At 42.8% G+C, this 24,576-nt stretch overlaps 1 protein-coding gene across 2 annotated transcripts in view; it reads right to left on the bottom strand.

The window, feature by feature from the left end:
* Nucleotides 1-24,325, bottom strand: part of Pard3b (par-3 family cell polarity regulator beta) — a 1,021,419-nt gene extending 997,094 nt beyond the window's left edge. Inside the window, exon 1 of one of the 2 annotated variants that reach the window (XM_041659081.1) lies at nt 24,010-24,325. In XM_041659081.1, coding sequence (XP_041515015.1) covers nt 24,010-24,129 — 120 coding nt within the window. In that variant the 5' untranslated portion in view covers nt 24,130-24,325. Of the gene's footprint in view, nt 1-23,836; nt 23,897-24,009 lie in introns of those variants that run through there. The other variant, XM_041659082.1, reaches the window with a different exon arrangement.
* Between the last annotated feature and the right edge of the window lie 251 nt (nt 24,326-24,576).

The raw sequence follows: 24,576 nt of genomic DNA, 5'->3' as shown, positions 1-24,576 counted from the left end.
TTAGAAAAGAAAGATGTAATTCATATTTTAAGAATTCATCACAACTGTGACCTAAATGTCTTTAAAACTAAGAACAAGTTTATTGGAAAATTAGCATTTGGAGTCTCCTCCTAATAAATGGCCCATTTCATAACTTCCAAATCTGTGTGTTTGGCAATATACAGATTGTAGTGAATCTACATGCAGAATGTCTTAGATATTATACTTGGCAATCAGAATTTAAAGTCAATTCGTATGGAATTGCTGAGTCCCCTTCTGATCTAATAACCACTATTAGACATCCAGAAAGAACATCAGCAAGAGGACAATCGTCCATGAAAACCTAGTCGCTAAATCAGAGTAGAACATGCTCCATACACTGACGCACTAGAGGCTAGAGCTGAAACTTCCAAGGAAAATAAAGCAAAACTGAGGTTTGCTGTTACAGTAAATCTCTCTGCACTTAACTCTGGGTTCTGAGAACAACTCCACTGTCAGAGCAACTCGCAAACCTCTTAAGAATCCAGGGCATACTGAGGACACATAGGCTGTTAGTGTATAGAAGACAACACCGTAAGAACATTTCAGAACTTCAACTCTTAGTTTCCCACAGAAACAGCTCCATCTCACATGGGAAGAAACAGAGGTACCGCGAGTATAAGCTAACAAGGAATATTTACATCTAGGCTACCTTCTACAGAGTCATCATAAAGGACCATTGCATCCAGCTGCTTGTTAGTGACAAGGTGTTATCCATACAGGGCTTGAATCTAAAACTAAGACCTTAGTTTCTCATGGATCTTAAGTTCCCAAATGACAGCAGCAGGCTCAAATTTTGTTTTGGAAGGAAGGGTAATTCCTTTAAAACTAGAGAGCTAAAATGACAAAATATAGATGTTTAAGTAAATATTATTGGTAAAATATGGAATGTCTGCTAGCTCCAGATCCTAAGGAACTTCATCATTGTTTCTTTTGGTAAAAGATGGCATATAAATAGTAAGTACTCAGGAGATAATAGACTATTTTGCTTGCAACCAGCAGTCGATGGAGCAATGGAGCAATAGAGCACTCTAACGATGCTGCGCTTCACACAGCAGCCATGCCTCCTCAGAGAACAAACTCAGTCTCGGGCCACACGTCTACTCAGAAAGAGGCTCTACCACTAAATGAAGGAGCGATCAAATAACATCAACACCCACTTGGCTAGCCCCTCGGAGCTGACACCGCAACAGCTGCTAACTTTACAGGAGAATCTAAAAGGGTAAAGAGAGAAGCTAACCCTGGCCTGGGAAGAGCCTAGGGACCAGTTACCACAACAGTAATGCCATGAAGACAGTGGCACCCAAGGGCAGAAGCTGAGCAGGAGTGCTGAGCTGCAAAAGCAAAGAGCCAGGGATGACAATGAAAAAGGCAGAAGAGTGAGGCTGAAGGACAAACAGGGGCCTGCATGGTCATGCTCAGCACCTAAGGGAGGAAGAGGCACTCACATCAGCCAACAGACAGGGAGAGCCCCAGGAACACAAGCCTCTTCAGAGTAGAAACTGCTATTTAGTAAGTATTTACCATAAACTAAAGCCTGGAGCAGCTGGCAGGCACAGAGGTTGTTGACACTTCCACACACACACACACAGAAAAAAAGATGAGAGAAGTGGCCACCTCTTCCTCGGCCACAGACAGATGTGGGAGAGTCTCGATGACATCATTAGTCTGGTAGGAGAGAATGACGGCACCCCTCCACCCTGTCAGAAGGCATCAGATGAGATCATGCATACAAAGCGTCTAAGTTCAGCATGTGTCGCAGAGGTGAGGTCCTATCAATCCACACAGCTATCGTTAGTATCACCATGGTTACCTTGCCCACAAAAGAGTCCTCCTCCCAGTAGCCAATACCTCAGGGTGAACTCTAGCATAGGAGAGGAAGGATGGAGATCACACAGCGTGGAGGTCGGGCCCATTTGACAGTGCCCTTCACACCTCACCCCTACTACAGGTATTTGAAGCAGGGCATGCCTTAGGCTGGGAACGGAATGGCCAGCTGACTGGAAGAGCACAGTCACTAGCCAGTCACCTTGGGCTGTCCTCGGTTACCCATGCTGACACTGGTTTCTGTGACTTCTCTGAGCCAATAATTTAATGAAGCAAAGGAGTCTGGTTTCAACTACTGTGGGCAGTCCTGAAATCCCACCTTTCCACAGAGACATGTCATTCCCGAGGTCATTCCCAGACATGATCATATAAGGAACATGTCCCAGCAGACAGAATTATAATTTCCTAACAATAGATAACCACGGCCATCTTGATTGTAGCTCCAAAATTTCTGACACATTTGCCAACCAATGTATATGGACTGAGTGGCTGAGGTATCTCTCAAGAGTTTTAGTCATAAAATGCAAATGTTCTCTGCAGCATCATTTCTTCAGAACAACTAACATTCTGTGTGTGGGGGGGGGGATGGGAATATAACTCACTGTGTTTCTATAAATATCTGCAATTGATCAACGTCCAGTTATCTCCTAGCTGGATTCTGATACAGGGTCTTACAGAATAGAAAATACAGCAGCATTCCCTTATGCCGACAGTGAGACTCCACTGTGACCACCAACTCAGTTCCCAGTTAAAATGTAAGGGCCCCCTGGGCACTGCTCCTGGAGGTGAGGGCTTCCTGTGGGCTGATACTCCCCCCACCCTGTTCCTTCCCTCCTCCTTTCCCCCACCCCAACCATGTGTGCCCATCCCCATCCTTATGTACATCAGGCACATTCCTCTTCCTCCTCCTCCAAGCTTGTTTCTAGTTCTCTTGTTTCTGGCTAGAACAGAATTCAACTCCCAGATCTCAGAAGGTCTTCATCTCAAAACTCATTTCCTTCTGGCCAGAAAACGAACAAAGCCCTTTGTTCTTGGTATAATGGACCATTATCATTCCTGAGTACACTTTCTTCACTTAGTCCTTTTCTAATTAGGAGGCATTATTCTGGACTCTGGATAAGTAACTCAAAGCCTGATCTCGGCAAAGCGATACTTCCTCTTTGGTGTTGAGAATAAATGTTACAGGGTTCTGAGTCAGCCCTAACCTTTTTTTTTCTTATGGCATTTTACTGCGATTGGTCCTGTCAGTCACACCTTCATAGATTTACAACAATAACAAAGTTAACACAGGACAGTTCTGACATAGTAATATTCTAAACCTTTATCTAAGTCATGGTGTAATATTTGACAGTTCATAATAATCTGGTGTGAACTGAAGTATATGCTCTGGTTACTTGTTCATCCAGTTTTATTAAGTGCTTTATGTATATATTCTGCTATTGGTAACATCATGACCAAGCAAAGGCGAACCACCAAACAAAACAAAGCACATTCCTTTTGGTAGGGTAATAATCTTTTGATGAGACTGAGATACCACAAACTTTATATTCCAAACTAAAGATGCAGACAAAATTCTGAGAGTGAAAGCCTACCTAAGGGAGAAAAACTTTTATGAGAAACTTGGAGCTCGAGGGCTATTGGTATGGTGATACACACAGTTAATTATAAATGAATCATCTATTTATCATACTTCATCATATTAGGGCCCTGAGAGACTGCTCCTTGGCAGCTTATGGAAGTTAGCACTTAGAATGAGTACTTGAATGCAATAAATCAGGTAATACAAAACATTTTTATGGCTGGGGAGGAGCCTTCAAGGTAAGTTTCTATGACTGTGTCTTGAGAGCTCAAGGACCTTGCTCATATGTCCAGAGTCCATATTCATGGGGAAGGCAGGGCTGCTCCTCAGGTCCCAAGGGCTAAGCCCAGTGCTTTCCCCGGAATCCTCATAGATGGTTTGACTTGTGCTGTGCCTGTTGGTGAAATTTCTGTTCTCCATGCTGCCTAGGCCACAGAAACAGCATACATGGAAGGCAGACCTAAAGCCAACTGGTTTCACAACTCTCAGTCCTAGCCTATCACCTGTCTAATCTTGGGCTTTCCATGCTCCGCACATCCTGTATATGGTGCCTGCAATGGGCCTGAAAGTGTCCTCTTAGGTGGCATTTACTCTTGCGTTTGGAGTCGAATTACTACCCAGCCAATAAAGACTCACAATACTCTTGAGAACTCCCTAAATCACAATATTCTCAACCATCTCTCCTCTGATTGAGTCCCTCCCTCCATCCTCACGGAAATCATGATCAATATGCTGACAAGCTTCATTCTATCTGCTCAGTTTTGCCAAGTTAAGACAGGAAGAAGCTCAAAGCAATGTATTTAATCAATCCTAAAATTGGCATTACCCTTTAAAGGTGAAGTGGAGACCAGCTCCACTAGAAACTTGAAGGTCTCTCCTTCATAAACACAGTCAAATTCTTTATCCTTCTCCTATGCCAGCTGTAGCAATGAATGAGATACTAACAGCAAGATATCCCTTGGGGTACAAAATGCTTGCTTTCTCACTGATCTGAGCTCTGACTTCTGCACACTTCGTGCCTCACAGATTTCATCTATAAGATCTTATCTCTTTTTAGATTTTTTTCCTTCCATGAAAAGATCTCAATATTGGACTCCGCAGACAAGTCCCCAGTCAGCAGTGCATGCTGAATTCCATGTAGTACCATCGTATACTATAATGCACACGTTAAGAATCTCGAGCCAATATTCCAACCACTAACAGATGACAGCAGAAGTAATACCAAAGAAGAGGGCAGTATTTGGTGCCACCTTGGTGATGCTTAACCCTTGATGGCACCATAGCAACGGCGCAGCATACACAGAGGGTCTCTCACAGTATGCACTGTCTTACCTCTGTTTTCTTACACTTCTCTCACCCTCAAACTCCAACCGACTTTCATTATTACTACATAGAAAAATTTTAAAAAGTATCCACAAGCGTACACCTCCTGGTGTGTTAAAGAAAACAGGAATCAAGGCTAAAATTTATTTTTTTAAAACTTTATTTATAAAGTCATATACTAATTGTTATACAACTACCTACTCAAACAAACCAAGAAAATCCAGGCAGAACCATGCAAGACTACCAGCTATAGGATGCAGGATGTTCAGTTAATAGAGTGACAAAGAGTTATCAACAGTAAACACATGCCTGTCTACCGTTCAGTGGATTACTGAATTTCCATGCGACCCATCTTCTCATGTAATTTCAACCTGCATGTTGATAGCTTATATGTAGTATTATGTAAACGTCCATACTCTACAAATTAGAAGAGTATTCTGGTTTTAAGACAGCATCTGGGGGGTGGACTGGAGAGAGGGCTCAATGGTAACAGCACTGGCTGCTCTTTCAGAGGACCTGGGTTCAGTTCCCAGAACGTACATGGTGGCTCACAGTTGTATGCAACTCCAGTTCCAGAGGATCTGACACTCTCAATGCAGTTAAAACACCAATGAACATAAAATAAAGATAAATAAATCTTTAAAAAAAATACAGCATCTACATAGTCATAAGAAAAGCCATCACAACCTTTGGTTTCTTTAAAAGAAACAGCAGATATGAGCTACAGACTTGGAGGTAATTAGTCATATTCGAAATTGCTCTTTTCATGAACACCCAAATATGTAAACTGCGAGTGTACAGAGGGTTAGACAGTGTACAGACAATGTACAGAGGGTGAGACAGTGTACAGACAGTGTACAGACAGTGTACAGACAGTGTACAGAGGGTGAGACAGTGTACAGACAGTGTACAGACAGTGTACAGAGGGTTAGACAGTGTACAGATGGTGAGACAGTGTACAGACAGTGTAAAGACAGTGTACAGTGTACAGACAGTGTAAAGACAGTGTACAGACAGTGTAAAGACAGTGTACAGACAGTGTAAAGACAGTGTACAGAGGGTTAGACAGTGTAAAGACAGTGTACAGACAGTGTACAGACAGCGTACAGACAGCGTACAGACAGCGTACAGACAGTGTACAAACAGTGTACAGTGTACAGACAGTGTAAAGACAGTGTACAGACAGTGTAAAGACAGTGTACAGAGGGTGAAACAGTGTACAGACAGTGTACAGACAGTGTACAGACAGTGTACAGACAGCGTACAGACAGCGTACAGACAGTGTACAGACAGTGTACAGACAGTGTACAGTGTACAGACAGTGTAAAGACAGTGTACAGACAGTGTAAAGACAGTGTACAGACAGTGTACAGACAGTGTACAGTGTACAGACAGTGTAAAGACAGTGTACAGAGGGTGAGACAGTGTACAGAGGGTGAGACAGTGTACAGACAGTGTACAGACAGTGTACAGTGTACAGACAGTGTAAAGACAGTGTACAGACAGTGTAAAGACAGTGTACAGAGGGTGAGACAGTGTACAGAGGGTGAGACAGTGTACAGAGGGTGAGACAGTGTACAGACAGTGTAAAGACAGTGTACAGACAGGGTGCAGACAGTGTACAGAGGGTTAGACAGTGTACAAAGGGTTAGACAGTATACAGTGTAAAGACAGTGTACAGACAGTACACAGAGGGTTAGACAGTCCTTGACTTTGTCTGCAGCTGAAATTCAGCTCCTCCACTCTTGGTGCTCAACAGATGGATGACGGGGAAATTAAATCCTCCTGGTGCATTGCTTATATTTTTAGTGACGCTGTAAATAATAGCTTATTAGAGTTACACAATGTAAAATAATGTGCCTACCTTAGGTTGCAATTTTTTATTAGTAACATTCCAATCATCTCTTCCAATCAAATAATTCAATGGAGACCAATTTCTTGCTTCTTATCTAAGCATACTCTTCACAGAAAGCCTAAATGCCAGCTGAGATTTGAACCATACGTTTTCAATCTTCTGAATAATTGTAATTGCTGCTTCAAAGAAATCTTAATTATGAGACTGATATGCACCCTCTCGTCAGGATTATTTAAATACTAAGAAAGCTTAAGAACAGACTTAAAATATTTCCATGGTAAGAAAGGAATGTTTGACTCCTATTTTCTGTTGTCTGTCCTGCACAGGGTTTCAGCTAATGACGAACCCTCCATCCCCATCTTCAGGACAACTGACTGTTAAACATACATGGTACAATGGACAATAAGAATGAAGGAGTCAGTAAATAGACTTGTACAGCATAGAAATCACTATTCTTTGTTTCTAGTTGCATCTTCTTTGTCTTTTCATTATTATTCCCTTCTTTCACTTATTTCTCCTCTTCTCTATTTTCTTCTCTTTTTCTAGTATTATTTTCCTGTACTGATTTCATTTTTCCCCACACCTATCTTATTACTTAATATCTTCTTAGCTAGCTCAGTATTATCTCCACTCTTTTTCCTCTGATGTTATTGTAGCTGTGGGTTACCCAGCTTGTACTGTACTGAGTTCTCTTCTGGGTGGTGCTGGGAATCCACTTCTGCCTTGAAGGCGGTGGTGGGCATTAAGCTGACTACATCCCTAACCGAGTGCTACAAACTGTACCTCAACCTTGCCAGCACTTGTTTCAACTAAAAGAAGAGATGAAATTAAAGTTTTAGCCAACAATTTGGCCTCAAATTAACAAATTCCAACACAGAAACACAAGAAAATGATAAAGAGCAAAATGATTTTTCCAAACGGTAATCATTCCACAGTAAATGATTATAATAATAATGACTACAAAAATAAAAATAATAATAATGACTAAAATATTAATGATGATAAAATGACAGAAAAGACTACAAGTAGATACAGATAAATACCTTATGAGGACATAAATAAGGAGCTTACGGAATAAGAGTCAATGTAGGGTACAAAAGGATTTCGACAGATGGAAATTCAGAATAAACAAAAACTCAAACTGAAATGTTATAAATGAAAAATTCAACAAGTTTTGTGTTTTTGGTTTTTTTAGAGCTGAATTAAAAGCCTCACCAATAGACTGGATAGAAAGTCAGAACACCAAGCTTTGTAGGAAAGGAAAGGAGAATATATGTATGATATTCATACATACAGAAATTAAAAAATAACACAATATAAGTATAAGGCTACTGGGGTACCATTCAAAAACAAAACTTGTGTTCTATAAGCATAAAAAGGAGAAAGGCTTAATCTAAACACATAGAAAATATGTTGAACAAAATGGTCATAGAAAATGTTCTGAGTATTGTTACTCAGAGCTCTCTGCCAACGCAAAAAATCACAATCAAGCCAAATCACAACAAGCCAAATTTAAAGATATCCTGATTTAATGGGATTCCTGCACTCTTGGGTGGTCCTGAGGAGGAACCTGGAGGCCGCAAGTGCAACCACTGGAGGGGGGGGGGGGTCCCCTTCTGGGAGGAACACTTAAATACCCTGTGGAAGGGGTCCTGGCCTGGCATGCTGGGATTTGGAGTCCAGACCAATACAACTCTCAGGCCTGGGACTGGGATGGATACAAGGGGCTGGGGGCTACGCTCCCAACTTAACATTCTAGACTCTTTGGATATAGGGATGACAGGAAATTGAAGTGATAGTTGTGACCAACAATTTAGGTTCTCTAGGAAAAGACCTGAACGTTGACTCAAGTCTGGCTACTTTCTGCGGGTATAGGGCAATGTGTGGAAGGGGAGAGCTAGGTGTTGGTGGGTCATGCTCAGCGAGAGCTGTGGCTGGAAAGGCATCCCATGTACTGTCATCCTGGAGATGTCAGGCATCTGTTCCTTGAGGGAGGTGAGAAGGCAGTGTCTAGGAAGAAAATATTGTTATTACCAAAGATGAGTGTGCCAGGATGAGGAGCAGATAGGTCCTTCATTGTGGCATTCTGGAAAACTGGAGGGTGGAAGGTCCTGTCTGCTGGACAGACCAAGTGTCCTGAGTAGGTCATAGAAAATGTTCTGAGTATTAGGAACAAGATGGACATCTGGTCCAGGAGGCTTTTAGGATGTCACAGACACGGCCAGAGAAGAGTCTCTTCATGTCACATTATAGCTCCAGTGCTAAGACTACAGGACAAAAAGCAATAGGGAAAGCTTCAAGAGAGATGTACCAACTGACAAATAAAGGCAAACTCATCTGAATAAGTTTCTTTGGTACAAACCCTACAACCCAAAATGATTTGAAATGACATACTTCAAGACGTGAGAGAGAGGCACCATCAACCTAGACAAATACACCTAGCAGAGCCTTCCTTTGGAGTCAAAGGAGAAATAAAACCCTTCCATGATACATACAAGTTTAAGTAAATAAATTGCTAAGTACTAATCCACTGCTAGAGAAGACATTGATAGGAATTATGCATGTGGGGAGGAAGATAAACACAACCATGAGAATTCAGAAAAGATCAAATCTTACTAGAAGAGAGGATAATCAGATGATGACTCCACAGTGACCAACGTGAAGGTGGAGTGCGGAAACTGCACACACGATGAGGGGAACAGTGTAACCAGAACACTTTATATACGTGTATAAAAACACCACAGAGAAAGCCATCAACTTGTATAAATAATATACGCAATGAAACACTTCACACATAGATAGATGGTCCAATCAAGGAATAATATAAACCACTGAATTGTAACAAATATGAAAATATCACTCCTGTGGTTTCCAGTTCCACATTGAAACTAACCTTTAAAAACCATGCTGGGATGCCATTGCCGGCCTGCTGTTTAATGTTCTATCCTGCTGGCCAAATAGTTCTAAAAATGAAGCAGAGAGTCAGACTGGGAAGTCTGCATAACAGAAAAACAGGTGGCCTCAAAAAAGGAAGATGGCCTCTGAAACTGGGGGTAGCCTCCAGCTTGTAGCCATCAGGAGCCAGGGTCCTCAGTCCTGCAGCTGCGTGCAGACTTTCCTGTGCACAGTCTTTCCAGTGAGGCCCCTAAATGATTTTGTAGCCTTATCTTGACATCTGAAGGTTCATAAGCCTTGAACAAAAAGAGCCCAGGAAAGCTGTGGTTAAACTCTTGGCTCATAGGCATGTGCATACATTTGTTTTAGGAATGAGAAATGAAAGTATCAATTACTACAAAAATCCTACAACTAATCATCTGATGATGCTATTTAAATGCACCTTCTTTTTCCAATTACATGGAGCTGTAAGGTAGGGCTTCTTCATATATTTCAGCCAAGATATACTGAACGGATTGAGTGAAAAAGCAGATTTGAAAATGAGCCAAAGGGATTGACAAATGTTACCTCACGCCATGCTTCTTACTATCCTTTTTATTTCTGACAGTTATTTTTATAAAAACAAGAAAGTTCAGCTTATAATGGGTACATTCTAATTTATCTTAATTTCTACATATAAATCTAAAAGCTTCACATCCTTCTGAGTATAGGAGGACATTAGGACCAGGGGTCTGAGTATCACAGCAGTGCTCCTCTTTCCTTTCATCTCTGTCACAAGACGCACACCATCTACCTCCATTCTCTTCAATTTTCACATTTGGCCATTCTAGCCTACTCTGAGCACCAAGGGAACTCATTTAGTGCTACCTTGTGCTTTCTTGTCACATACATACATGATGATGACACTGTGAAGGAGATGGACTTGTGTCACATGACAGGTACTCAAAACACATACGGGTAATGTAATTCTAGGCTGAAGAGAAAGTCAATGCATGAGACCACTGAGCTTCTGATCAATGGGTGATAGAGAAGCAGATCACATGGGCTATAGGATGTCATAAATATTAGACAGATGCCAAAATCTCCAAGTCTAGTAGTAGCAGAAGTGGTATCATATCCTAAGACCCTCAGTTCCCATGAAAACAGAAAGTAGGCAATCTATAGGCCATGGTGAGGAAAGAAAGTAAAATAGGATAAATTAAAAAGTAATGAATTAAGCTACACTGAAGAAAATCAATGAAAAAATCAGTTTCCCACGTCTGTTACTGGGGGGAGAAAAACACAAGAAACTAGTGCAGTAAATCCTCCTGCAATTATCTTAGGTGGGACCGTGTTCCTCAAGAAGGATATGTTGAGGTTCTAAGGCCTGGTACCCACAAACAGGATGCAATTTAGAAACAAGGCTTTTAAAGATAGAACTTAAATATGGTCATGATGGTGGGCTCTAATACAATGCTACTGGCACAAGACAAGGACAGACAGAAGGGAGCATTAATGATGGTACCTCAGGGCTCACTGAATGTGGAGGCGGGCAGAAAAGACCCTTGCCTGGAGGCACTGAGCAGACAGCACCCCCTCTAACATGTCAATTTTGAATGTTGAGACTCCAAAATTGTATGAAAACAAAAAGTAAAGTTCTTTTGTTTTAAGACACCCAGAACACTGTAGTTTGTCGTGGCCACCCTAAGAAGCTATCACAGTAGTAGAATGAAGTCCCCTTACTCTCCATGGACCCATTTTCAAGTGACCCTTCTTTACCAGAAGATAAACTAGAACAAAGCGAGAGAAATATGAAACACAAGTCTAGCTACAGCAATTCCCTTCTCCATTTTGTTTTTACTAGCAATTTCTGAACTTCAGTTCCATTTCATCCTAAAGGTTCCGGCAAAGTGTTTCTGATCAGATACTGCTGTCAAAACTGAAGCCCACTGAATCTCTCCAAATGTGTCTACAAATGAAGACAAGAATTATTACCTAGCTCACATTTCCTCAAGTCTCTGTTACTAATACTATCACTGTGTCACAAAAGAAATGGACATGACGGGTAGAACTCTATCTCTCCAAGAGTTAAACAGGTCACATGCATGCTGGCGAGGACGGTTCATTGCGCAAGTGCTGGCAAAATGTGAGCCACAGGATCCAGATCATATCTCCATCAAATACAAGGGACCGGCATCCAAGCCACGGAAAAAAAAAGAAATCATTTCAACACTTCATTTTAAGAATTTTGGTCTGTATATTGTTCGATTTTTTTTTGCAGGACATCCAGCACAGGTTGGATCTTGAAACATCTTCCCAAGCAACTGTCCATTTTGTCAGTATTATTAAAATGCCAGAATATCCATAAAAAAAAAGAATTTAATTCCAGTAAAACAATTTGCTCTATAAGCCATTGCAGAACTTAGAGCTATGGTCATTTCTAGTACGCTGGCCTGATGCTGCACTCAATGTCCCTAATCATCAGGAATGTAATGGTATTCAAACTACAATTCCTAACTAATCAACAAGCAGTGCAATCAACATGTCCCAACTACCTTCCTGTTTAAGTAAAACAAGCAAAGGAAAAACCAGAATAAAAACCAGACAGTAACGTTCATAGTAAGGAACGTGTTCTTTCATAAGCCTTTGTCTGCTGCGGGCGTAGATACCGTGAGTGCTGAGACCTGAAGGAAACATCCTCTCTCCCAGGGATCCTCTGTTCAAATTCTGGCACGAAACAGATGGTTTGTTCACACCAGGCACTTAGGAGATTACCAAGGAAATAAGTTACAGAGGTTTGCCAACGATCTCAGAAATCATCAGGGGATGGTGTGCAGAAGAGTGGTGAGCCCTTGCCACGGTCTAGGACCCAAGAGCATCCAGGAAAGCAGCTGATACTGGGGGCGGCAGGCTATGGGTCAGCTGCCTGACAAGAACTATGGCCTTTAAGAAACGGGCAGGCCCAGCGACCTGGCAGGGAGGGAGCCTCCTGACCTCTATTCTCCAATAGCTGACCCTCATAAAGAGTCAGAGGACAAGAGCCCAAGCTGTCCAGTCCCTGGACTGTAGACAAGTGAAGAAGGATAAAGACCAGGCATCCAGTCACTTCCTGGAGCCTAAAGGCCACCAATACAGTTTTTATATTTGCTAACTTAATCGAATAGCTTTTATTTCCGGATACTACCGTGCTTTTTCCCACATCTACTGAAATCTCAACCTAGAAGCAAAGCCCTAAAACAGTACCAAACAAACAAACAAAGACTGGCACTTTTATGAGTCCGTGATTTATGATCTCAGCCTGGCCTCAGGACTTCTTCATCTTCTCCTCTTCCCTAACCCAGAGGGCTCTTTAAGGACACCACCCACAGGGCTTCCTTAAGTGTGTGCCTCTGCAGCAGGGGTTACAGCACAGGTGCACACACTGAGTCTTTGGATTCCCAGTGTGAAGCACACACTGCTTCCCCTCCAGGTCCACCTGTGCTGCTCTGGCCACACACAGACAGCTCCACACTTCCTTTGCCTCCTGCCCCTCAAGGCTTATTTGCTGACCTGTTGCTTCTACTCAGCTCCACTCGTGGGCCAGACCTAAGCTGGCCTCTCCCTCTACCCCTGCACTGTCAGCTCCCTCCTTCCCTGAGTCCAGAGCTATGGCTACAGACTCACAGGCCTAAGAGGCAGCAGTTACTGCCCTTTGATCTGAAGATAGGTACCCATAACTCTTCACTCCTATGAAGAAACAGGATAACCCCCATCTATGTCTAGAGGTCACTATTTTTAGGGTCCGTGCTTTTATTTTGAAAGAATAAGGACACTATCTGCCATGCAATAAAGGCATCAGAAGCCTGTTGCTGGAATTCCCCATAAGCCTTTCATCTGTACTCCAAATCAGGCAATGAAACAGCTCTGAGCATGGCTCTCTGTTCTTGCTGAGAGATGAGCCAAGAGTTGAGGCTATGCTTCTAACGTGGGCTTCCACAACAAGTCAGCTCCAGGACCACCATGAGAGTTTAATATGCTCACCTGGAGTCAAACAACAGGAGCAACATAGGCCTTTCTTATCTGGACAATACGTGGCACTGAATCTGATAGGAGCCAAATTGAGAGTAAAACCTTTTTAGCAGCCTGTCTCTTGATATCCTGCAATTGTATCTCAGTGCAATACAGAGAGAGTCCTGCAATCAGAAAGCTGGCTGAGCTCAGCAACAGGAGACAGACTTAATTTTAGCAACCCCAAGACACAGATATCACGCCTGTTAAAGATAAACCATCAAAACTGATGAAATTCAGCATCATTTTAAAAAATCAACATGAAATTAATGGATACAATGCTGAAAATCAAATACCGCTCAGATATAAGATTGCATCGACCTGTCTTTGTGAAGAAAATCGTCACGATGTTGCCTCCCTGAGATCAGAACCACAGAGCACTCAGCCTCACATCTCTGAGAAGTGAGTCAACCTGTCAGAGTGTGAAGCTGTTATTTAAGACAATCAGCATGGCAGATATAATGGACCACTAAACGCCTGCCTACAGCAAATGCAGGTATGATGAGACATTTGAAGTTAATCAAGAGAAAAGTTGCATTTAGACTTTAGGAAAAAAATCTACCACATATAACAATTTCAAACTCACAAACACTGGGCTGATGACAAGGTCACCCTCACTTCTACAAAAGAAAGAAATGTAAAAGTTGGTATAATTTAGCAAGCATTTTTATCATCCATTCTGTGTATCAGGTACTTTGCTAAACATAGGGATGGCAGAATAAACAAGACAGACTCCCTGCTCTTGTACAGCCCACAGGGAGTTTGAGAAACTTACAGTGACACAGACAGCCTGGAGTACTCAACTGCAGTCAGGGACAGAATTGTCCTCCATGACTACTTAGGGCATGTGGCCAGTGTCACCAGTAGAAGTGGGTTCTGCCACTATAAGGCTACACTCAAGCCTCCAAGAGCGTTCCCAGACACTGTGTTCATCACTCAACACAAGCTGGCGGATCTGTGAGGAACTGTGAAGATGGCAAAGGCAGGGGCAGGTGATTACATGGGTCAGCACCCACAACCTTTCACCAAGGAGGAGAATCCCTACGTGAATAACTTGCTGTGATTCTGGGAATTTCCCATTTCTTGGCAGCCTCATAGGAAGTGTAATGAAAGATATGTTTTACTAAATTGAATCATAAATATGGAAAGTTAAAGAAACTCAGTCTTGTGGCAGTCAAGGGACAAATGGCAAGAGGGGTCCTAGAAAAAAGGAGGTTGGAGGGCAGTATTTGCCCATAGTGTTTGAAGCCTGAAGTAATACTTAACTGCATTTTGCAGTTTAAAAGAGGAAAAGGGATAAAGGCCCTGGACAGGGAAGCAAAGTTTTTCACTGAAAAGTAGAGAACCACTTAAATACTGCTGAGGTCATTAACTTTGAACTACTGAGTCCTTGGTAGAGAAGGACCAGAGGGCTTAGGAGCTGGGGGAAATGGAGTTTGTTAAAATTAACCAGAAGAGATGTAAAATGTTGTGGCTTTGGAGGGAAGAGAAATCAAATCCAAGAGACACAGTTGTAAACACCAAAGGGACATGACAATTAGTATGTGACCCGAGAAGAAGGAGAAGAAGGAACTGGATTCAGCAGGAAGTAAAGGATTTCAAGGTCTCCGAAGAGCAGAAGCAGAAGAGGCATGGAGCCATGTGTAGAGCAACGGTTAATGGAGAATGGTGGCGGTGGATTCACGGAAGAGGAGGAGGTCGTACTGCATGTGGGATGCTCATCAAAGTCTAGAAGCAGGAAGATGCTAAGTCTAAGATAATTTCAGAGAGGGAAGTACATATTTGTGAGCAGGTGAGGCAATGACATAAACGAGAGGGAGAACAGCCTTGTTGGGCACCAGCACATAAGCAGGTGGTGCAGGGGGCATCGATGAAGGCTAAAATTTTTCAAAAGAGTTTTTTGGTAAGGGTAATACACCCTTAACATGCATACTTAACTCATTATCTAATAATCTGGAAGCCCTATTTCTGTTTCACTTCCTGTTGATGTGATTTTTAAAAAAATATCCTGACGAAACAATGTAAGGGCTAAAATGTTTCCTGGGCTCCCAGTTCCACCTTACAGACCACCGTTGCAGGGACGTCAAGATGGATGAACTGGAAGCAGTTAATCACATTTCGTACCTTCACAGTCAAGCGCAGAGAGCAATGCGTGCATGCACGCACACATGCCTGCGCTCAGTTCAGGATACCATGCCCAGAAAATGGAACCCCACACAGTTGGGAAGTTCTTCCCACGTCAATTAACATCAGCCAGAAGATTCCCCAGATATGCTCAAGGGCTAACCTAATCTAATCCTTGATTGAGACTAACACTTCCCGGGGGGGGGGGGGGGGGTTGATTCTACGTTGTGTGGAGTTCACAGTCACAATGAAGCAACACCGTCTATACTTTAAATTCATACAAATATTTCAGACTGATCATATTGAATAAAATATGGATTAATTTCTAATAAAGACAGTAACTGAACGCATTAAAAATCCCTCAGGGTCTTTCACAACCTGGTCCACGTTGGTTTGTACAATGAACTTCTTCCTTGGCCTTCTCTCAATGTTTTGTAACTCCCAAAACTCCTTTGCTGCCTCCACTTCAAATGCCCATCATCATTCCAAACAGCTTTGATATCTTCCCTTTTGATGAATCAGCCTCGACTATATAGTTTCTCAGCGGACAAGCCTGACTGCAAATGGATTAATTCTTGGCCTTCACATCACACATGGTGTGACAAGAGTCTGATGGACGTGGGTGTTAGTATTTCGTTTCTGGTGCACTTCTCTCTTGATTTGAGGCTGAACCTAGGATTTGCTTTACTAATGAATTATAAAAGTAAGAATATGCCTATCAACGGCCTAAGCTTTTGTTTTCTTTGTAGACTTGAGTTCCCATTTTGCTATACGGATCATGAGAAGAAATTTGTGAGAAGAATCAGGTCCTGAGAACAATTACAGAAAACAGACAGACAGACAAACCAAGAAATTCAGTGGGTAGTCAGACCAAGGCCCAAGACATATAGTGAAGAAGGTACCATAGTAGAGACACAGCCAGCAAATATAGGGAAAACAAGAACTTAGAGCTGGTAAAGTGCTTGCCACACAAGCATGAGATTCTGCCGTTGGTCCCCAGCACCCACATAGCAAGCTATATGTTGTTTTGTCCGTTAGTACTGCCGGTACGAAAGGGCAGAGACAGGAAGTTCATAGGTCAGCTCGTCCAGCCGGATCAGCAAGCTCCAGGTTTCAGTGAAAGGCCTTATCTCAAAATGACAGTCACACGCCTGTCAGCAGCTCAAATGGTAGCAACGTATTAAGTGACTCATAAAAACAGGAACACTGAGACAACGCACTAGATAGAGGTCCTTCCACCAAGCCTGACTACCTCCGTTCAATTCCAGGGACCTACATGATGGGAGGAGCAAACCAATGCCTGAGTGCTGTCTCCTGACTTTCACACACACACCATACCACATGTGCCTCAATGCACACACACACACATGTGTGGATACTCAATAAATTAAAATATAGTACAAATTCTAAATAAAAATAAAGACTGGAAAGGCTAGACATGACAGTAAGATAGCAATGACGAACCCTTACTGTCGGTTAGGTGGTGACTGCAAGTGAAGCATACTCAATCCCTCCAAAGAGAACTGGGTGTCTGAGTGCTGGCAGCCACCATGGGGGGAAGCAAAGCCCAGGGCTGTCAGAACCTCTATTGGTTTTCCCTAATAGAAGACAGAAATCTGGAATTGTACATGAAATCTCAAAGTTCTTACACAATAAGAAAATAGAACTCTAAGAAGACCCGTCACTGAAGTCCCCTGAGCCCCGTTTGCAATACATTACCAGCTCAATGGCAGAACCCAAACTAAATCAGGGCCTGTGCCTTGCTATGCTAAGACACTTGTCTGATGCTTCGGAGGGTCGGTATGTCTGAGAAGTATAGGACTGACCACAACTAAATCAGAGCCAGCAAATTGAAGAGTAATTTACAGACTCAGGCTGAGACTAATCTGTGTATCCAAGAACCATAAGATCAACTTAGGCCAAAAGTGGTGGGGGGGGCACCAAAGGCTGAAAAATTCAGAAATTCAAGAGTTCTAGCTGTTCCAGGCTGGTCACACAGTATCACTACAGATGTCATTATTGCATAAATTCACTTAGATACGGATACCACAATTAGTCAAAAAGAGTCAGTTTATCTATTTCTAGCTCTGGGGGAAATGTTAACATGGAGAACAAATTATTCAAGATGTCTATATACAGAAAAAGAAAATTCATTTTGAAAAACCTAGTAAAGTTTCCTTGACATACAAGGTAACTCATATATGCAGTGAGAACTATATGTCAACTTAAGAAACAATTCCATTATGTCCACTATCGAACTATTTCATTCAACTCTCTCAACACACTGCTCTCCCCCAGTTCTACTTGGTTCGATTCATCCAGCTCCTCAAGTATATGCACATATGTTCAGTTCAATAATGTGAGTGCCTTCTATGAGAACTTACTCTGGGTGGAAAGAGAAGTAAAGCTGCCTGACCATAATTAAAGGTTATTTGTAGACATCTGTAACAGTGTCTGCCATCAACCAAGTTTAACAATCAAGTAAAGCTCACAAATACCAAAAGATTAGTGATAGATTAGCCATTGATCCTGGTTGGACATTGGAATCCGTGGGGTGCTCTTCATAACACCTGTGCCCAAGTTGCACATCATACTCACTTGATCAAAATCTTCAGAAAAGGGATTTGGGAATTCACACTGTTTAAAATACTAAATGTAAAAATCAGATGTGATACACAGCCTGGGTTGATAGCCCTGCAGGTTACGGTTATTATCCATTCACCTGGGACATGTAATTTTGATGATAAATTTAACTAATTACTCGGTGATCCATACCTTGACTGCTTAAGGAGACAATCACCTTTACAAACTACTTCACTAAATTGGATTTAGTGCCCAAGACACTGATGTAGTACCAGGATCCAAAGATAAGAATCCCATAATTCTAGCCCCTCCATCAACTCACCTCACAGTAGAATTCACCCAACAGAAATGGAGAATGCAAAGTCTCAGAGATCAGAGTATATTAAAGCCTTCCCTAAAGTTCCTCCTGTTGACTCAGCTGGTTCCAACATACCACAAATTCCAGCTCTCTTTGCTTAGGCTCAGCATGTGGTGTCCCTTCTCTAAGGCTGGGTACAAAATCTAGACCTGCCTCCTTGGGCTTCACTCACTCTCTAGCCCTAGAAATGGCAACTTCTGTCCTCAGTCTTGAAACTTTTCTACCATCTAGATTATTCAGAACTCTGGGAGAAACTGATACCTCACATTCATGTTCCCACCAAGTTTCTAGATGTGGGAAGTATCTTGCCCAGGTTTTGGTTTGTTTGTCGTTCGGCTGAGGGACATCTTTCACAGATGCTCAGGAAGACCGGCGGTTCTCACTTCATAAACAGAACTTCTCCTACAACATGTACACCGTGCCATAACAAATGCAATGAAGAGGAAGGCGACAACTCTGCTGCGGCTGTGGGGAAGCATGTACGAAACCCTCGCTGCATAAGGAAACAATGATGTGTTGTTGTTATAGCAGCTAACAGAGGCAACATAGGAGGCTATGTGGTTAACAGCTGAGAGTAAACACTGGAAAACACAGCCCTTGGATTCAAGCACAATTCCAAAATTCACAATTAATCTCGGTACCATGCATATCAATCGGTAAAGAGGAAAAACTAGCTCTTGATGCTGTGAGAGAGAAGTCACATAAGCTCCTAGCATAGTGTCTGCATGGAGTAACCATAGTACATGCTAGCTCTCATTTTTCTTGGGCACAGAAATAAGCTTTGCTATCCAGAATATCAAGCCTTTTGAATCTCTCTACCTGGCTTACAGACTGTTGTACAACTGGGGAAGTGGTCTCCTGTGCCAATGCGTTCAAGTGTACTTCCCACTTTCTCTTCTATGAGGCTCAGTGTGGTTGGCTTTATGTTGAGGTCTTTGATCCATATGGACTTGAGATTTGTGCATGGAAATAGATATGGATCTATTTTCATTCTTCTACATATTGATATCCAGTTATGCCAGAACCATTTATTGAATACGATTTTTTCTATTTTATATTTTTAGCTTCTTTGTCAAACATCAGGTGTTCATAGGTGTATGGATTGATATTCAGGTCTTCTATTTGGTTCCATTGGTCTTCCTGTCTGTTTTTATGTCAATACTAGGCTGTTTTCAGTACTGTAGCTCTATAGCAGAGTTTGAAGTCAGGGATTGTGATACATTCAGAAGGTCCTTTATTGTACAGGATTGTTTTGCATATCCTGGGTATTTTGTTTTTCTATATGAAGTTTAGTATTGTTCTTTTGAGGTCTGTGAAGAATTTTGCTGGGATTTTCATGAACGCAATGGGCATTGGATTGCTTTTGGTAAGACTGCCATTTTTACTATGTTAATTTTACCTACCAAGGCCATGGGAGAGCTTTCTATTTTCTAGTGTCTTCTTCAATTTCTTTTTTCAAAGATTTAAAGTTTTGTCATAAGGTCTTTCACTTGTTTGGTTAAAGTTACCCCCAAGTTATTTGTGGCTATTGTGAAGGATGCCAGTAGCACAGACACTAAGAGCACCAATTAATACATGGGACATCCTGAAAGTGTAGAAGCTTCTATAAAGCAAAGGACATGGTCAACAAGACAAAACGGCAGCCTACAGAATGGGAAAAGATCTTCACCAACCCCACATGGGGCAAAGGGCTGAGCTCCAAAATATACAAAGAAGTAAAGAAACTTGACATCAAAAGAACAAATAATCCAATAAGAAATTTAGGGTCCAGACTGTTTAAGAAAACTCTCAACAGATGAATCTCAAACGGCTGAAGGAGCTTAAGGAAATGCTCAAGATCCTTAGCCATCAGAGAAATGCAAATCAAAACAACTCTGAGATTCTATCTTACACCTGTCAGAATGGCCAAGATCAAAAACATTGATGACAGCTTACACTGGAAAGGATGTGGGGTAAAGGGAATACTCCTGCATTGCTGGCGGGAGTGCAAGCTGGTACAGCCCCTTTGGATATCAGTATGGCGAATTTCTCAGAAAATTAGGAAACAACCTACCTCAAGACTCAGCAATGCCACTTTGGGGTATATACACAAAGGACATTCAATCATACCTCAAGGACATGTGCTCAACTATGTTCATAGCAGCATTATTTGTAATAGCCAAAACATGGAAACAACCTAGATGCCCCTCAACCAAACAATGGATAAAGAAAATGTAGCACATATACACAATGGAGCACTACTCAGCGGTAAAAAATATGACATCTTGAAATGTGCAGGATCTAGAAAAAACATATTGAATGAGGTAATCCAGACTCAGAAAGACAAATATAATATGTACTCACTTATAGGTGGCTTTTAGACATAAAACAAACAAACAAAAAAAAAACATCTTACAGATCCCAGATAACCCAGACAACAAAGAGGACCCTAAGAGAGACATACATGGATCTACATAGGAAGGTGAACAAGACAGCATCTCCTGAGTAATTGGGAGCATGGGCTCATGGGAGAGGGTAGAAGGAGAGGCAGGAGGTAGGAAAAATATATAGGTCAATAAAAAACAATAAAATAACAAACTTGTACAAATTGGATTTTGACATTTTGGGTCTTCCTCTATTACTTATTTTAAAAATTCAATGGATAAAAAGCATAGGATTTTTTCAGAGTATTGCATGACATTTCAAGTTACATTAGAAACATTAATTAATCTCATACTTATAATAACCTAAAAATAACCAAAAATCTCCTGCTTATAATAACCCTTAAGATGAAAGTAGAGGAGAATATTTGGGGAAGAGAAAATATTCTTCACATAAATTGAAATTTTAAAAGTGAGAGAGAAATTTCATAAGCTTTGGTTGACCTTTAAATGCCACACTCACTAATATATAAATGTAAACACAGGAAAACGTAATGTCTGGCAATAATGGTAACCTGAGTAGCAATAGCTTTTTAACCCTGTTAAGATCTAAGTACAATCCAAGGAAGACCAGTGGTTACTTTCAATGATTATTTATGTGCTTGTAGCTTACCTCTGTGTAATAGTGTCTTCATTTATAGTAAACTTCAAGATGTACAATATTTGAGGATGTACATTATTGCTAATGAGTTAAAAAGGTAAATTTTTCACCTCAATAAGCAATTCTTCCATGAATTCAACTTTAATAATTTGTGTAGATTACAAAAGTGTTGCGGCTAACCTTATCCAATTTTCAAAAGCCAGTAAAATATGATTTCAAAGATAATCGTTTACTTGGTCAAATCTCAATTCTTAACTGAATTACAAGATATAAACAGTACACCAATGCAGCAATAACACAAAAATGAAACCTCAATGGGCTAGAGTCATACATTGCATTAGATGCACATCACATCTTTCCGCTGCTTCAATTCTATTGTAACAAGTACGGTTTAGGAACTATCTGTAGTTTGCTTGTTAGTTTTGTTTTGTTTTGGGGGGACAGGGATTCTCTGTGCTTTGGAGCATGTCCTGGAACTAGCTCTTGCAGATCAGGTTGGCCTCAAACTCAGAGATTCCCCTGCCTCTGCCTCCCAAGTTCTGGGAATAAAGGCGTGAGCCACCACAACCTGGCTAAGAACTATGTAATTCTTTAAGGCTTTTCACTCTATTCTCTTCCAATTCCTTTAAGTGTGTACGGGTTGGGGAACGTATACATATGCAAGCACACATATGCGTGCAGATGCTTTGGGATTGGCTCATTTTAGAGTTGATGTGCAGGTTGTTGTGAGCCTTCAGATATTGGTGGTGGGAAATGTTCTGTGGTCCTCTAGATGAACAGTAGCTACTCCCAATTGCTGAGTCGTCTCTCTAGCCTCTGGCCTCCCATTCTTGACTGCTCAGAATAATATATACATGTATCTATCAAAAGTTTGTCTTCTGGACACTAATTCTTAGGAGAAGCATCTAGAGATTTAAGGCAAGATGGAGAGTCAAGATGGCCCTTGCCACCAAGCCTGAAGGTCTATGTTGATCCTCATCCACACAGTAGGTAGGCAAGTCATTCTCTGACCTCCACATATGCATAGCAGTGTACGTGAGCCCTCCATAAACATTAAACAAAGATATGCAATTTAAAATTTTATTCTATGTGCTTGAAAATGTGATTTCTATACTTTGTATGACATATGATTTTAAAATCAATTAAAATTATATTTTTTCATCTTAAGATTGGACCAACTTGTTGACTACAGTTTACAATATTATGTGAACAAATACTAACAGAACTATTGTCTCCTAAAACAAGCGTTTGTGGCTTATCTGTTTGAGACGTTGTTGAGATATACAAAACAGGAAATGTAAGAATTGAAAAAAAAATAAGCCTGCTGGTAGTGCCACATGTCTTTAATCCCAGCACTCAAGAGGCAGAAGCAGGTGAATCTCTATGAGTTGGAGGCCAGCCTGGTCTACAAAACGAGTTCCAGGACAGCCAAGACTGCAACAGTGCTATACAAGACTGAGGAAGGAAGAAGGAAGGAAGGAGGGACAGAGGGACGAAGGGAATGAAGGAAAGGAAAGGAAAGAGGAAAGGAAAGGAAAAAGGAAAGGAAAAGAAAGGAAAGAGAAAAACTTAAAGGCTTTTCGGATCATTCCTTTAAAGGTTCCATAGAAGGACACAGTGAAGCCCCATATGTCAGGCAGACACCTGACAAGAGATGGAATCTTGCCCCTTTGTATGTGAGCTCTTGACTTTCACTAGATCCTAACTTGAGCAGCAGAACTGTGGGTCATCCTTCTCATTTGGTAGTAAACTAGGCCCGGCAAAGTGTCCAGCTCATAGAAAGTGTGGCATCCAGCAGAGACCCCAGTACACTAGCTGGTATAAGCAAGTAGCATCCCACCTGAGCTCCTGCCCAGGTCACTGGCAGACCTCCCACCAGCCTGAGAATTCCAAAAACATCAATAGCTCTAACTTTGGAGGTTTTCTTGAGCCAATCAGCTCTCTAACTCCAAGGTGCCTCATTGGGGAGGGACTAAGTGGGTCAGAAACCACACTTCAGGTGAGCAGTGCAGGTTATATCACAGTGTTCTAGTAAGTAAGTGCCAGAGTCCTGCTACTCACACACCTGGGGTTGTCTTAGAGAGCAGCCCCGGTGCGTGGACTTGGAAGTAGGCCTCAGATGCCCGAGGTGTAGGGACCCCTCCAATGGGGGTGGGCGGGGGGGGGGGGGAGTCTCCATTCCTCCCAGGGCTCTGAGTGACAAGGCAGGGCTACCCGGGTCCCTTACATTAGCAGCCTGCAAAAGTTGTGGCCGCAGGCAGCGCTCACCCGCCACGGGGGTCATCTGAGTCCCATAAAGAGCGCCACTTGGTCCAGGGCGCCGGGCAGGTGCGTGGCCTAGGGCACTTGCTGAGCCCCGCCGCGGCCGCGCTGCTTCCCCGCCCCGGCAGCGCCCCTCACCTGGTCCCGGGTCTTCAGGTAGCGCTGCAGCGCCTGCTGGGTGAGCTCGCGGACGCGCAGCTGGCCGTCCTTGCAGGGCACCACGATGCCGGTCCTGCCGAAGCACACTGTCACTTTCATCCTGCCCCGGTTCCCGCGCGGGGCCGGGCCGAACAGGTGTCTGACCCCCGGGCGCAGCCCCTCGGTCGGGGGACGTGGGGCGGACACGCCGTGGTCCCGCGCGTGGCTCCGCGGCCGGGGATCGCCGCTGCACCCCTGCAGCCCCGCGGGACACCCAGGGCGGGAAGCGGACACGGGGACGCGGCGGGTCGGCCGGGCGCAGGCGGAGGCGGAGGTTCCACGCGCCAAAGTGAAACTGCGGGCGCGGCCCGCCGGGCCCTGCCTCTGGCGGTGGCCCTGGCGACCGTGGCAGGGCCGGCCCCAGGCCCCGGGCTGGAGTGGGCGGCGGCGGCGGCGCGCGGGGCCGGAGTTGGGAGGAAACTTTTGCGCCGGCTCCCAACTCCTCCGACGCGCGCGGCGCTCTGGGCTCCCGCGGCCCGCGGGCCAGCCTGGGCCCGGCTCTTAAAG

Source organism: Microtus oregoni, unplaced genomic scaffold (genome assembly GCF_018167655.1).
Source record: "Microtus oregoni isolate MIOR12 unplaced genomic scaffold, Mior012 000010F_ref0000083, whole genome shotgun sequence".
NCBI classification, from domain to species: domain Eukaryota; kingdom Metazoa; phylum Chordata; class Mammalia; order Rodentia; family Cricetidae; genus Microtus; species Microtus oregoni.
Note: the sequence above shows the minus strand (reverse complement) of the source record. Positions and strands in the feature narration are given on the sequence as shown.